Consider the following 14172-nt stretch of genomic DNA (forward strand, 5'->3'; position numbering starts at 1 on the left):
TTCAGGTTGCATAGACTGATAATCTTCAATAGGCTGTTGAGCCAGATATTCTGCTAATGCGCTTCCCTTGACGGCTTTTTGAGTCACATAGACTATATCATATTCTGATAACAACATTTGCCATCGAGCCAATCTACCAGTGAGAGCAGGCTTTTCAAAAATATACTTAATTGGGTCCATCTTAGATATCAGCCAAGTAGTGTGTCTCAACATATATTGACGTAAACGATGTGTTGCACATGTTAATGCACAACAAGTTCATTCCAACATAGAATATCTTTGTTCACAACCTGAAAATCTTTTACTCAAATAATAAATGGCATGCTCTTTCTTCCCTGTCTCATCATCTTGCCCTAAAACACAACCCATCGATTCATCCAACACAGTTAAATATAAAATGAGGGGCCTCCTTGATACCGGCGGACGCAGTACGGGAGGATCCTGCAAATACTGTTTGATTCTATCGAAGGCTGCCTGGCAATCTTCATTCCATTCCACAACTTGATTCTTGCGCAACAATCTAAATATTGGCTCACAGGTAGAGGTTAATTGGGAGATGAATCTAGCAATGTAGTTCAGTCTGCCTAAAAACCCTCTCACTTCTTTTTCAGTATTAGGAGCTAACATTTCCATTATTGCTCGTACCTTATCTGGGTCAACCTCAATACCTTTTTCATTGAAAATAAACCCAATAACTTTCCTGACTTTAGACCAAAGGTACATTTAGCCGGATACAATCTGAGTTTAAACTTTCTTAACCTCTCAAACAATTTTCTCAAATTAACGATGTGATCATTTTCTGATTCAGATTTAGCAATCATATCATCCACATAAACCTTGATTTCTCTATGCATCATATCATGAAAAAGAGTCACCATCGCTCTTTGATAAGTTGCCCCAACATTTTTAAGTCCAAATGGCATTACTTTGTAACAAAATGTTCCCCAAAGCGTTATAAATGTTGTTTTCTCCATATCTTCTGGTGCCATCTTAATCTGATTATACCCGGAGAATCCATCCATGAAAGAGAACAATGAAAATCTAGCAGTGTTATCCACCAAGATGTCAATATGTGGCAATGGGAAATTATCCTTAGGGCTAGCTCGATTCAAATCCCTATAATCAACACACATTCGGACTTTACCATATTTTTTCGGCACAAGGACAATGTTAGCCACCTATTGAGGATATTTTGCTACAGCCAAAAACCCTGCATCAAATTGCTTCTTCACTTCTTCTTTAATCTTTAGTGACATTTCAGGTTTCATTCATCTTAACTTTTGTTTAACTGGGGGACATTCTTCTTTAAGTGGAAGTTGATGTTGCACTATATCAGTATCCAACCCAGGCATATCCTGGTATGACCAAGCAAACACATCTCTGAACTCTTTCAACAAATCACATAATTTTCCTCGTACCTCCTTACTCATGTTATTACCTATTTTAACCTCTTTTCTTTCATTTTCATCCCCTAGATTAAGTATTTCAATGATCTCTTGATAGGGTTTTATTTCTCGGTCTTCTTATTTCACTAACCTTAACAACTCAGAAGAAGGTTCCCAATCATCTTCATGATCATCATCCATATTATCGATAAGGTGCTCAAAATTAGGAATATTGACATTATTATTTTCAAAACATTCATTGTCATATCTGCATTATTTGGATTTATAAAAGAAAATAAATAGAAAAACAAAGTATGTAGTGAAAGAAAACATAACTAAACATCACATTAACTGAAAACAAAAAAATAGAACCAGTCCATAAAGACATCCTAGAATGTTTTGGGGAAAAACAAAATAAAAATAACAAGCATTACATTTGATTGAACTTAAACACCACGGGTAAATTCACGGTCTTCCAATTATCGATCTGCATGTTGGGAGGATAAGGCTGCACCAAACTGGAACTTCCTTCCCCAGATTCATCTTCAATGACTGCAACTTGACTAGCATTAATCCATCCAGCACTACGAAAGCTCTTCTTTAAGTCACAGATGGAGATCTTTCCTACCCTCGGCTCGCGACCCCGCAAGCGAGCTAAGCTTCGTTCTTTCTTTTCCTCCACTAATCTTCTTTTGTCCTTCTTAGTAGGCTTGTACCCCAGGCCGTATCTGTTCTTGTTCTCAACAATTTTCAGTGGAAATATTGGTCCCTGTCCAACTTTGCCTAGGCCATTCCCATATTCATAACCTTCTCTCAACATAACCCTTGCCATCATCAGAGAGGCACATGACAAATATGGCTTTATCTTAAATGGTTCAACATATGTATTCCCCACAATTTCCAAAGCTTGAAAAGCCGTCTCAAGAGCCTCCTCTATTGTTTCAATATATCGAGCAGATGAAGGACCACTCACCAGAAAATCTTCCTCTCCTGAAACTGTTACCATCTTATTCCCCATTACATACTTCAATGAATCCAAGGTCTACCAAGTAAACAATTGTATGCCGGTAAGATATCCATTACTTGAAGAGTTATTTGAAATACACACGGACCAACTTGAACTAGCAACTCTACTTCTCCCATCACCTCTCTTTTGCTACCATCAAAAGCTCTCACAATCATAGTACTTGGCTGATGTGACCCTAACAAGCCCAAGCTCAAGTGCATCAACAAGCCCAAGCCCACATCAAGGCCCAATCACTAGAAGCATGATGAGAAAGATTCACATGGGCCTCTCACAAGATGATCAAGTCAATCATGGGCTTTTTTACATTATTCACATGGGCTAAAGAAATCTCTAAAATATGAGATTATGCATGAAGGAAGTAGTATAGATTTAAATTGGGCAATTGTTCAGGCCTTGTTTTTCTAGAATAATAAGTCAAACAATGTGTAGTTAAATTGATAAAATTGGGCTTGACTAAGCCCAATAGGAGATTTGGCCATGAGCTACCAAAGGTCAAAGGTGGACTAAGTGGAAGTCAACATTCCTTCCTACACCTCATGGATCATGCATCCCATGGAGCCAAGTCCACACTCCACCCATGTGCCTCCTTCATCCAAGGGCTAAGAGAGTGTCTTCTTTTCCAAGTCTTCATCCAAAGGCTAGGAAGATGCCTCCTTATCCAAGCCACCATCCAAGGGTGATGATTAAAGCTTCTCCTCCAAGCTTGATCTAAGGGCCAAGAATTAGTCTAACTTTTAGGCTCACATATAAAAGCCAAAAGTAGACCATTTGTACATTTTAACTCTTGAAATTTCTAATAGAATGTTTGTGTTGAGATCACTCCACTCTTCGATTATTTTGAGAGCACACATGGCTAACCTTTTCCTTCATCTCTTCTAGCCACCTTCCATACCATAGCTTCACTTCTACTCTTCATCTTCACCAAAAACCTTCATTGCCTAGAGCTATTCTTGCTCTTATCTTCATTTCCGCTGCATTTTATCTTCTTTTTGGTGTTTTCCATGGATCTCCTTCCTCTCCTACACCAAGGACGTCCATCAATTGGTATCTAGAGCCATCCAAGCCTTTGGTGCATCCATCCTCTTGGTTTGGGTAAGGTTCTTGGTCCATACTTGTCTCTTGTTTTCAATTTCCGTTTTGTCTCTCTTCTCCACTGTTTTCTTCAATTTTGCTGTTGTTTTTTTCATGTTCTTGTGCTCTCCACCATTTGACATTGAGGCTACATGAATCTCCATTGATTCATCTTGTAGTACTCCTTGCTTCATTGGTGCAAATCTGTTTTAGGTTTCATTTTCGTTTTCCAGCACTTGTTCTTTTCTTCCTTGCTGTTTTTCTTCATTTTAATCGGTGCATGTTTTAGCACTTTCATACATCTTAATTTTGGTTCATATGGCTGAATTCTGCACTTGCTTGATGAGAACCAAGTCCTACATCACACAAAATGAGCTATGAACTTCAAGTGATGCTTGTGGATGTGTAAGGCAATGGTCTCACTATTTTTTTGTCCATTTCACCGATTGGATTGTGCTTTTGAGTGTTTAAGATGTTCTTCTATGATTCATACTTGATTTTAGATCATAATCAAGTTCATTCATCTTGAATTTTCATAGAACATCTTACAATTTCCGTGAGCAATTCTGCTCCAGTCTGTTTTTCCAGTTTTCACTACACGCACACCTACTGTTTGAGATTTTTCATGACTAACTGCCTGGTCCAAATTTTAATCTGAATTTTTCCTCATTTATCTAACATCCAGACGAAAAATACAAAAAAAAAAAGAATCATTCAAAAATGTTGAGTACAAAAAAAATCAAAAATCGGCGAAGTTGAGGCAAATTTTCACGTTTTCTGGCGCAGTGGTCTCGGAAATTTTATGTTTTACTGCTGTTTTGTGCGATTTGTGGTGCTTTTAAGTGCTCTTTGTTATTCTAATTGATTCCTTGATTGTGTACTCTATATTGGCTTGAGTTTGCCTTCAATAGAAGTGGAATTTATTCCCTCAATTTGGCAGAAAATTGCAATGAGTATAGTGGCTGTTTCTAAGCACTTTTTCTTCTCTATTTTCAATTTTTTTCATCTATTCTAGTGCATTTCTAGGTTCCTTTTTGTGGTGCTTGCCTTTCTTTCCAACCTTTAATTTCTTGCTTGTCACTTCTTGAATCTCCTTCTAGTCATGTTTCATTTCAATTCTCTTTTGGTTTAACATTTCTAATTAGCTTTTCTTGCTTTCTCCTTTGTTTGGGTTCATATACTTGACTCTTGGTTATTGGTTGTGATTGATGATGCTATGAAGTTTAGTATGGTTTCTATGGTTTGGTAACATCTTAGGTGGTGGATATTGAAGTAGAATTTTAGCTTGTGTGCTTATCATTTTCCTCACCTATTGAGAGTTTTGGACCTATTCATTTGAGAGTGTGTGTGCTAACTCCATTGCTTGGTATAGTTTTCTTTGCTGTTTTGTTTTTTGGTGCAGGTTTGGTAGTTGTTTTGGCCTTAAAACCAAGACTATAGTTGTTATTTTGCACTTCATTTTGGTGGCTTAAGGTGCTTACAAGTGCCTTAATTGGTGCTGGTCTTTGTTCAAATCAAAAGGAGGCTACAAGCCAAGCTCTTGGCTCTTGATTTTGTGCAAATTGGCAGCACTTTGGCAGCACATTTGGAGTTGCATTGTTTCTTATTTTTGGCTTTATTTCTTTGTACTTTGTACTTCTTTTTGGCATATCTTATTTGGTACCATTTTGAAGCCTCCTTGATTGTGAAATTGCATCTTTTGAGCATCAAAATTTGAGATATTAAGTGGCTTGATGTTGCTTCATTTTGAGTACCAAATTAGTGAACCAAAAATGCTTTCAAATTCTCATTTGTATCCATGGCCTACTTAGGTGTCTTGGGGAACCAAAGGTGTTCAATCCCATCTCCTAAGTAGAACCTTTTTCATATTATAGTGCAACGTTTTAGTAAGTGAGTATGTTGAAAGTTCTAAGTGCTTTCTCAGCTTGCTTTTAGGCCGCATAGATTAGACGCTTAGTGGTTTTAATTTGTGAGACCAAAGTCTCTAGAATTTTTGCCATTTAGGGGTCCGTTTTTAGTGTTAGTCTTTTCTTTTCTTTGAGTCTTGTTTGTGTTTGTTTGTGCTTAGTGTCTCAAGTGATTCTACTTACTTAACCTTAGACAATTGTGTGATCTTTGAAACCTTTTGCAAGTACATCTTGGCAAGGATTGGCCTTGGTACTTAAAAAGTCTTTTAGACTCACCTCGCCTAACCTGGAGGTCTACTTGTGCTTGGTTTCTTCTTTCACCATTTTGTTGAAGTTTTAAGTTCTTTCAATCACCATGAGCACTAGAAGGGCTACTCGTGCTAGTACCCAACATCAACAACAAGTTGATGAAAACAACCTCCACACAAGTGGTGATGAGGAGGCTGAGGTTGATCCTAGAGTCCTAAATATTCTTTCCCAAGAGGTTAGGGACCTTAAAATTCAAATGGCATCCATGCAAGCCAATCTTCAATTAATTGCCAATCAACTTACCCCTCCCAACCATAATACCCGTGCCTCTCCTAGGCCTTCTCGTCCCCTTCAAGGCATGAATATGATTTTGAAGAGGAGGAAGATGAGCGTATTAACTTTAGACAATCGCCTCGTGTAAGAAGGCAAAGGCGCATACCTCCTCACCCAAAGGAAGTCAAAATTGATTTGCCTCATTTCTATGGAAAGGATAATGTTGAGGTTTTTCTTGATTGGGTTGCCAAAGTAGAACAATTGTTTGAGAGTCATGTTGTGGAGGAAGAGAGGCGTGTATCTCTAGCTACTCTTAGCTTTCAAGGGCATGCTTTTAATTGGTGGACTTCCTTAGGCCTCCAAAGAAGGAGAAAAGGGCTACATGATATTGAGTATTGGAATGATCTTAAGGAAGCCCTTCATGCTCGCCATGTTCCCTCCTACTACAAAAGGGAGCTCTTGGACAAGCTCCAAAGGCTCCAACAAAGATCTATGTCTATAGAAGAGTATAGACAAAAGATGGAGCTCTACATCATGAGAGCCGAAATTGAAGAAGAAGAGGAACTTACCATTGCTAGGTTCTTAAGTGGACTCAATTACAACATAAGAGATAAAGTTGAGTTGCTCCCCTACCGCAATTTTAATGATCTTGTTCAAATGAGCATCAAGGTGGAGCAACAACTTTTGAGACGTCCTTCTCGCAAGGATTCTCCCTCTTTTTCTAAAAGTGATTTTCAAAAGAAAGATTTTTCAAAAGAAAAAGAGTCCACTCATAAGAGCCTTACAAAGGTAAGTGACAAGGGTGAATCCTCCACCAACAAAAGAGGTAGTGACATCAAATGTTTCAAGTATCTAGGTAGAGGTCATGTGGTCGCTCAATGCCTTACCAAACGTACCATTGTGCTGAAGGGCAAAGACCTCTACACTAGCCAAAAGGAGTCATCTTCAAGTGACTCTGACACTTCTCATTCTAGTGATTCTCAAGAACATTCATATCCAAATGAAGGGAAGCTTTTGATGATTAGGAGGCTTCTCAATAACCAACCTAGCATTCCTCTCAATGATCAAAGAGAAAATATTTTCCACACAAGATGTGAGGTTTTGAAAAACACTTGTTCTTTGATCATTGATAGTGGGTCTTGTTGCAATTGTTGTAGCACAAGATTGGTTGAGAAGTTGAATTTGACTTTGTTACCCCATCCCAAACCTTACAAACTTCATTGGCTTAATGAAGATAGGGATCTCAAAGTTGAACATCAAGTAAAAGTCAAGTTCTCCATTGGGAAATTTAAAGATAAAGTTTTATGTGATGTAATCCCAATGGAAGCTTGCCATATTCTCTTGGGGAGGCCTTGGCAATTTGATCATAAAACCTTACACAATGGCCACACCAATGAGATAACCCTCCAACATCATTCAAAAACTTTTGTGTTGCATCCCCTCACTCCTAGCCAAGTTGCTAGTGATCAAGTTCAAATGCGAGCTAGGAGAGAGGAAGAGAGTTCCAAGAACTCTAATGCTTCTAAAGATTCTAAGGACAAGACAAAGGTAGAGGAAGTTTCTTCTTCTAAGGATGTTGCTCATGAAGTTCTTTAAACTCATAAAACTCTTTTGCATACTCTTTATAATGAGCAACCTCCCTTCCTCTTACTTTGTCAAGCAATCCTTACTTGTCTTGAACATCCTTCTCTTAAGGATCTACCTCCTTCCATTCGTGCTCTCCTTCATGAATTTCAAGATATTTTTCCAAAGGATGGCCCTCATGATCTCCCACCTTTTAGAGGAACCAAATTGATTTTGTCCCAGGGGCAAGTCTTCCTAATAGACCTGCCTATCGGACAAACCCAATTGAGACCAATGAGATAGAAACTCAAGTGAATGAGTTGCTAGACAAGGGATGGGTTCAAAAACGTTTAAGTCCTTGTGTTGTGCCTGTGTTGTTGGTGCCCAAGAAAGATGGAAAGTGGCGTATGTGCTGTGATTGTAGGGCTATCAACAACATCACCATAAAATATAGGCACCCAATCCCAAGACTAGATGATATGTTGGATGAATTACATGGAGCACAAATATTTTCAAAAATATACCTCAAAAGTGGTTATCACCAAATTCGTATTCAAAAAGGTGATGAGTGGAAAACTGCTTTTAAAACAAAATTTGGTCTATATGAATGGTTAGTCATGCCCTTTGGTCTAACCAATGCTCCTAGTACATTCATGCGCCTAATGAATCATGTCTTGCGAGATTGTATAGGCAAGTTTGTTGTTGTCTATTTTGATGACAACTTGGTGTATAGTACAAGCTCTAAGCTTCATGTGGGTCATCTTAGAGTTGTGTTATCTCTTCTCTGAGACCACCAACTCTATGCTAACACTGACAAGTGCACTTTCTGTGTAGTGAGTGCCATCTTTTTGGGATTTGTGGTCAATAAGAGTGGGGTGCATGTTGACCCTGCAAAAATCAAGGCCATCCAAGAATGGCCTGTGCCAAAGAATGTTGGGGACATTAGAAGTTTTCATGGATTAACAAGTTTTTATAGAAGATTTGTCCCCAACTTCTCCACCATTGCTTCACCCCTCAATGAACTTGTTAAGAAAGACATATCTTTTGAGTGGGGTGAAAGACACCAAAAGGCTTTTGATGATATCAAGACTAGGCTCACCCAAGCTCCCATTCTTGCTCTTCCAAACTTTGAGAAAACTTTTGAGCTAGAATGTGATGCTTCTGGGGTGGGAATAGGTGCGGTTTTGTTACAAGAAGGCCATCCAATTGCCTATTTTAGTGAAAAACTAAATGGTCCTTCTTATAACTATCCCACCTATAACAAAGAGCTATATGCTCTTGTGCGAGCTCTTCATACTTGGGAACATTATCTTGTGACAAAAGAGTTTATTATCCATAGTGATCATGAAACTCTCAAGTATTTGAAGAGCCAACACAAATTGAATAAAAGGCATGCAAAGTGGGTTGAGTACATGGAACAATTCCCTTATGTTATCAAGGAGATATACTCTTTTAGCCAAGCTTGGGTCCCAAATTCTTGGATTTGACAACATATGTGAATTGTATATTCATGATCCCTTCTTTGCTACCATTTATCATGATTGTCTCACTAAGTCCCAAGGCGGCTTTTATCTCTCAAATGGATATCTTTTCAAAGAAGGTCGCCTATGTATTCCTCTAGGTTTTCATAGAAAACTTTTGATCAAAGAAATGCATAAGGGGGGACTTATGGGTCACTTTGGGGTCGCCAAAACTTTGGCCATGCTTAAAGAGAAATTCTTTTGGCCCCATATGAAAAGGGAAATACAAAACTATTGCGCTAGTTGTTTGAATTGTTTGCATGCTAAGTCTAGTGCAATGCCTGCAGGGATGTATACTCCTTTGCCTGTTGCTTCCACCCCTTGGGAGGATATAAGTATGGATTTTGTCCTAGGGCTTCCAAGGACTTCTAGGGGTGTTGACTCTATATTTGTGGTAATGGACCGTTTTTCTAAAATGACACATTTTATACCATGCCACAAAGTAGATGATGCTAGCAACATAGCAAGGTTGTTCTTTAGAGAAGTGGTTCTCCTCCATGGTTTACCCAAAACAATTGTGTCTGATAGGGATGCTAAATTCCTAAGCCATTTTTGGAGGACCTTGTGGTCTAGGCTAGGAACAAAACTTTCTTTTTCTACCTCTTGTCACCCACAAACTAATAGGCAAACCGAGGTAGTCAATAGATCCCTTTCCACATTGCTTAGGGTTTTGCTTAAGGGAAATCATAAATCTTGGGATGAGTATCTTTCCCACATTGAATTTGCTTACAATAGAGTGGTCCATAGCACCACCAAACTCTCACCCTTTGAGATAGTTTATGGTTTTAACCCTCTCACACCATTGGACTTATTACCTCTTCCAACTTCTTTTGATTTTTTTCATAAAGAAGGGGTTTCTAAGTCTAAGTTCATAAAAGATTTTCATGAGAAGGTTAAACACCAAATTCAAGCCCAAGTTGAAAAGATTGCTCATTCTAAAAACAAGGGCAAGAGAGTTCGGTCTTTTAATGAAGGATAGTTTGGTTGCACTTAAGGAAGGAAAGATTTCCTAATATAAGAAAATCCAAACTTAGTCCCCGAGGTAATGGTCCTTTCCAAATCATCAAGAAGATCAATAATAATGCTTATCAATTGGATCTTCCTCCGGAATATGGTGTGCATCCTACTTTCAACATTACTGATTTGGTTCCTTTTGTAGGTATTTTTGATGAAGATGGTGACCACCAAGATTTGAGGGCAAATCCTCTTCAAGGGGGAGGGGATGATGTGACCCTAACAAGCCCAAGCTCAAGTGCATCAACAAGCCCAAGCCCACATCAAGGCCCAATCACTAGAAGCATGATGAGAAAGATTCACATGGGCCTCTCATAAGATGATCAAGTCAATCATGGGCTTTTTTACATTATTCACATGGGCTAAAGAAATCTCTAAAATATGAGATGATGCATGAAGGAAGTAGTATAGATTTAAATTGGGCCATTGTTTAGGCCTTGTTTATCTAGAATAATAAGACAAACAATGTGTAGTTAAATTGATAAAATTGGGTTTGACTAAGCCCAATAGGAGATTTGGCCATGAGCTACCAAAGGTCAAAGGTGGACTAAGTGGAAGTCAACATTCCTTCCTACACCTCATGGATCATGCATCCCATGGAGCCAAGTCCACACTCCACCCATGTGCCTCCTTCATCCAAGGGCTAAGAGAGTGTCTTCTTTTCCAAGTCTTCATCCAAAGGCTAGGAAGATGCCTCCTTATCCAAGCCACCATCCAAGGGTGATGATTAAAGCTTCTCCTCCAAGCTTGATCTAAGGGCCAAGAATTAGTCTAGCTTTTAGGCTCACACATAAAAGCCAAAAGTAGACCATTTGTACATTTTAACTCTTGAAATTTCTAATAGAATGTTTGTATTGAGATCACTCCACTCTTCTATTATTTTGAGAGCACACATGGCTAACCTTCTCCTTCATCTCCTCTAGCCACCTTCCATACCATAGCTTCACTTCTACTCTTCATCTTCACCAAAAACCTCCATTGCCTAGAGCTCTTCTTGCTCTTATCTTCATTTTCACTGCATTTCATCTTCTTTTTGTTGTTTTCCATGGATCTCCTTCCTCTCCTACACCAAGGACGTCCATCATTGGCTTCATAGGGAATTTATCACGTGATAACTTCTCCAGCGTCACCTTAGGCATCACATTTAGGGAAGAACCATTATCAATCAACACACGAGCTATAACATGGTCGAGACATTTAACAGATACATGAATAGCTTTATTGTGTCCTCTTCCTTCAACTGGTATCTCATCATCCGAAAAAGTAAGGAAATCATTAATGGTAATATTATTCACAATCCCTTCAAATTTATCCAACGAAATATTTTGTTCAACATGAGCCCCACTCAGTATTTTCATTAGCAACTTTCGGTGAGCTGTCGAATGCATGAGCGATTCCAAAAGCGAAATACGAGCTGGCATGCGATTCAAATGCTCCACCACCTTGTATTCGCTTTGTTGTATGAATTTCAAAAATTCACCGGCCTCTTCATCTGATATTTCTTTTTGTTTATCTTTTCTGCATTCTTCCTCATCTTGTATCATCTTTTCTCTTAATATCTCTTTTGCTTTTTCAATTCCATAATTTACTTTACTTCTATGGCATGCTTCCTTCCTTAGATCTGGTGGTGTAAAGAAACGACCACTCCTTGTCATCCCACCAAGACCTGATATATTTTCAACATTTGGACCTTCATGCACAGAAGTGTTTTCAACTTGTTGTCCCTCACCTAATTCATGTACTCCATAGTTCCATGGAACAGCTCTATCACTTTCATAAGGAAAAGAGGAGGGCGTTTTTATCACTATGGATTGCCTTCCTTGTTCCATGAAAGAAGGTGCAGGTCTAGTGAAATGAATCACTAAAGGTTCTGGCATGGTTAAATTGGATTGTTCATCAGTTTGGGCCAATACCTCCTCATCCTTCTTTCCATTAAAAACTTGCAGGAAATGCTTATCAACTAGATTTTGCAACTCTACCTTGAACTCCATACAATCATTAATAGAATGTTTGGCACCCGGATGGAATGCACATGCATTACTCAGATCATATTCACCTTTTACTAGCCCCCTTTCTAATAGTGCTTCAAGAATGAATTTCATAGAGCTCCGAATTTCACTCACTTTTCTTACCAACCTTTTCTCCCTAACCTCAATAGCATTTGTTAAAGTCTTCTCATGCCCCGGCAAAGGGTTATTTTCAATACTAGGTTTATCTTCTTTGAATGTCAACCACCCCGCATCAATCAAAGATTGTACCTTATATTTGAGAGGAAAACACCTTTTTGTCGAATGCCCCTTTACCCCTCAATGGTAGTCACATGTAGCATCTGGATCATAACTCTTGGAAAAAGGAGGTTGTTGTGGCTTCATTGGGCAAACTGCAACAAAAGATTTACGAAGAAGCATTGGTAACAACTCTGTGTATGTCATAGGAATAGGAGTAAAATGAATAAACTTCCTCTCCCTTCTTGTATTAGTACTTTAACCTGGGTTCTCACTATCACTAGCAGTCAGTTTCTGAGGTTGCAACTGATTGTTTGAAACAGGCTGTATTTGGTAATTAATAGGTGTACGGTTATCCCATGCGGATGCAGCATGAACTTCAACTTCTTTTTTCTTACTTTGATTGAAACCTGGTTTTTTGGTATTTGCATTCGCGGGCGGGCCATACGCAATTTTACCATTTTTTATCCCAGTCTCAATCCTTTCACCAATGATCATGATGTCCGCAAAATTAGAAGATATATTCCAATTCCTAATCATATGCTCATAAAATGGCGGCTGTAATGTATTCACAAACATCGTAACCATCTCCTTATCATATAGTGGTGGTTCAACCTGGGCAGTTATCTCTCTCCAACGCTGGGCATACTCTTTGAAAGTTTCATTTTTCTTCATTGTCATATTTTTCAATTATATTAAATTTATATTGCTTTATGAAAGCATCAGCTAGATCCACCCAAGAATGAATATGAGTCGTCTCAAGATGCATGTACCAATTCAACGCTACCCCAGCTAGGCTATCTTGGAAAAAATGGATAAACAATTTCTCATCATGAGTATGGTCAGCCATCTTTCGACAGTACATTGTTATATGGCTTTTTGGACACGTAGTCCCCCTATATTTCTCGAACTCAGGCACTTTGAACTTAGGGGGTATTACCACGTCAGGGACCAAAGATAAGCCTACAGCATCACCGAATCCATAACTTTTATTCCCTTCAATAGCCCGTAGTCTTTCCTCCAATATCTCTAACTTTCCCTTGTTATTCACAGTCGATGAAATCACTTGAGCTAGTGTCTTTTCTTGTAAACCCACACCTACAGTCGAAACATGTGGTGGAATCGACCATCCCAATTGACACTTGGAATTGCTCATTAGGTGATGAAACAGGTATACTTGTATTACCACCAGAGAATGAAATCTTAACTTGCTCTACATACTCTGCCATTGGAGGTGTGTAACCCGGGGGTAAGCCATAAGGTGGAAAAGCTTGAGATGATGTCCCTTGACTCACTAGATGATGTGATGGGTAAATCGGAGGTCCACTTGATACATGAGGATGGAAGCCTAGAGGGTAGGAAGTACCACCATCAACTGCTGAACTTTCTCCTGAACTCTTCATAGTCCTCAATGCCTCCAAGATCTGACCCATTTGATCCTTTATTTGGCTGATTTCACCCTTCACTTGGCTAATTTCTTCCTTCACTTCCTCGTGTGCGTTTTCCCAATCCTCCATTGTTATGGAATTTGCCCGAGTTCTATAAGGGTGTCTCGGAAATTTTGTCGTATTCACTTACTATCACTCTTATGTTTAATTTCAAATGAAATGAGAAGTGCGAAAAAGGAAAAGAAAAGACAAAATGCAAATGCAAACATTCCAGCTAGAAACTATAAAGTTGTGCAAATAACATTGCGAGTAATAATGGAAATTAATGCGGAATAAAGTAGTCAATTCATCAGAAAATCCACAATGTTCAGAAATTCATAAAAATATGAAAAAGAAAGAAAGCATAAACATCAACTTCGAGCTCTAGCCACTATATTCTTCATTTCCCCTACTAGCTCTCTGCAATAACCAAGGAAATCTTCAATTGCTTTTGGTGGATTGAATATAGGCATTGCAATCTCAGCATCAGTTAACATCCTGGGTACATCTT

General features: G+C 38.7%; 1 protein-coding gene across 1 annotated transcript; it reads right to left on the reverse strand.

Annotated features, from left to right (window-relative positions):
• Nucleotides 1-258: 258 nt before the first annotated feature.
• LOC146886216 (uncharacterized) lies at nt 259-13751 on the reverse strand. Its single transcript, XM_085673345.1, has 9 exons — nt 13421-13751; nt 13022-13332; nt 12498-12903; nt 12330-12389; nt 11077-12224; nt 1820-2427; nt 1537-1653; nt 760-1116; nt 259-700 (listed from the first exon to the last, which is right to left on the reverse strand). Exons 1-9 carry the CDS (start codon nt 13749-13751, stop codon nt 259-261), a joined length of 3780 nt encoding a protein of 1259 aa, XP_085529471.1.
• Between the last annotated feature and the right edge of the window lie 421 nt (nt 13752-14172).

This window comes from Vigna unguiculata, chromosome 5 (genome assembly GCF_037176805.1).
Source record: "Vigna unguiculata cultivar grain cowpea cultivar isolate G323 ecotype 2 chromosome 5, ASM3717680v1, whole genome shotgun sequence".
NCBI classification, from domain to species: domain Eukaryota; kingdom Viridiplantae; phylum Streptophyta; class Magnoliopsida; order Fabales; family Fabaceae; genus Vigna; species Vigna unguiculata.

Coding starts and splice junctions, on each gene's coding strand:
- LOC146886216 (XM_085673345.1), bottom strand. CDS start 13,751: ATGGAGGATTGGGAAAACGCACACGAGGAAGTGAAGGAAGAAATTAGC. Junction 12,904..13,021: donor TCCAAGATAGCCTAGCTGGG/GTAGCGTTGAAT, acceptor ATGACAATGAAG/AAAAATGAAACTTTCAAAGA. Junction 1,117..1,536: donor CCTTCTTCTGAGTTGTTAAG/GTTAGTGAAATA, acceptor TGTTGATTATAG/GGATTTGAATCGAGCTAGCC.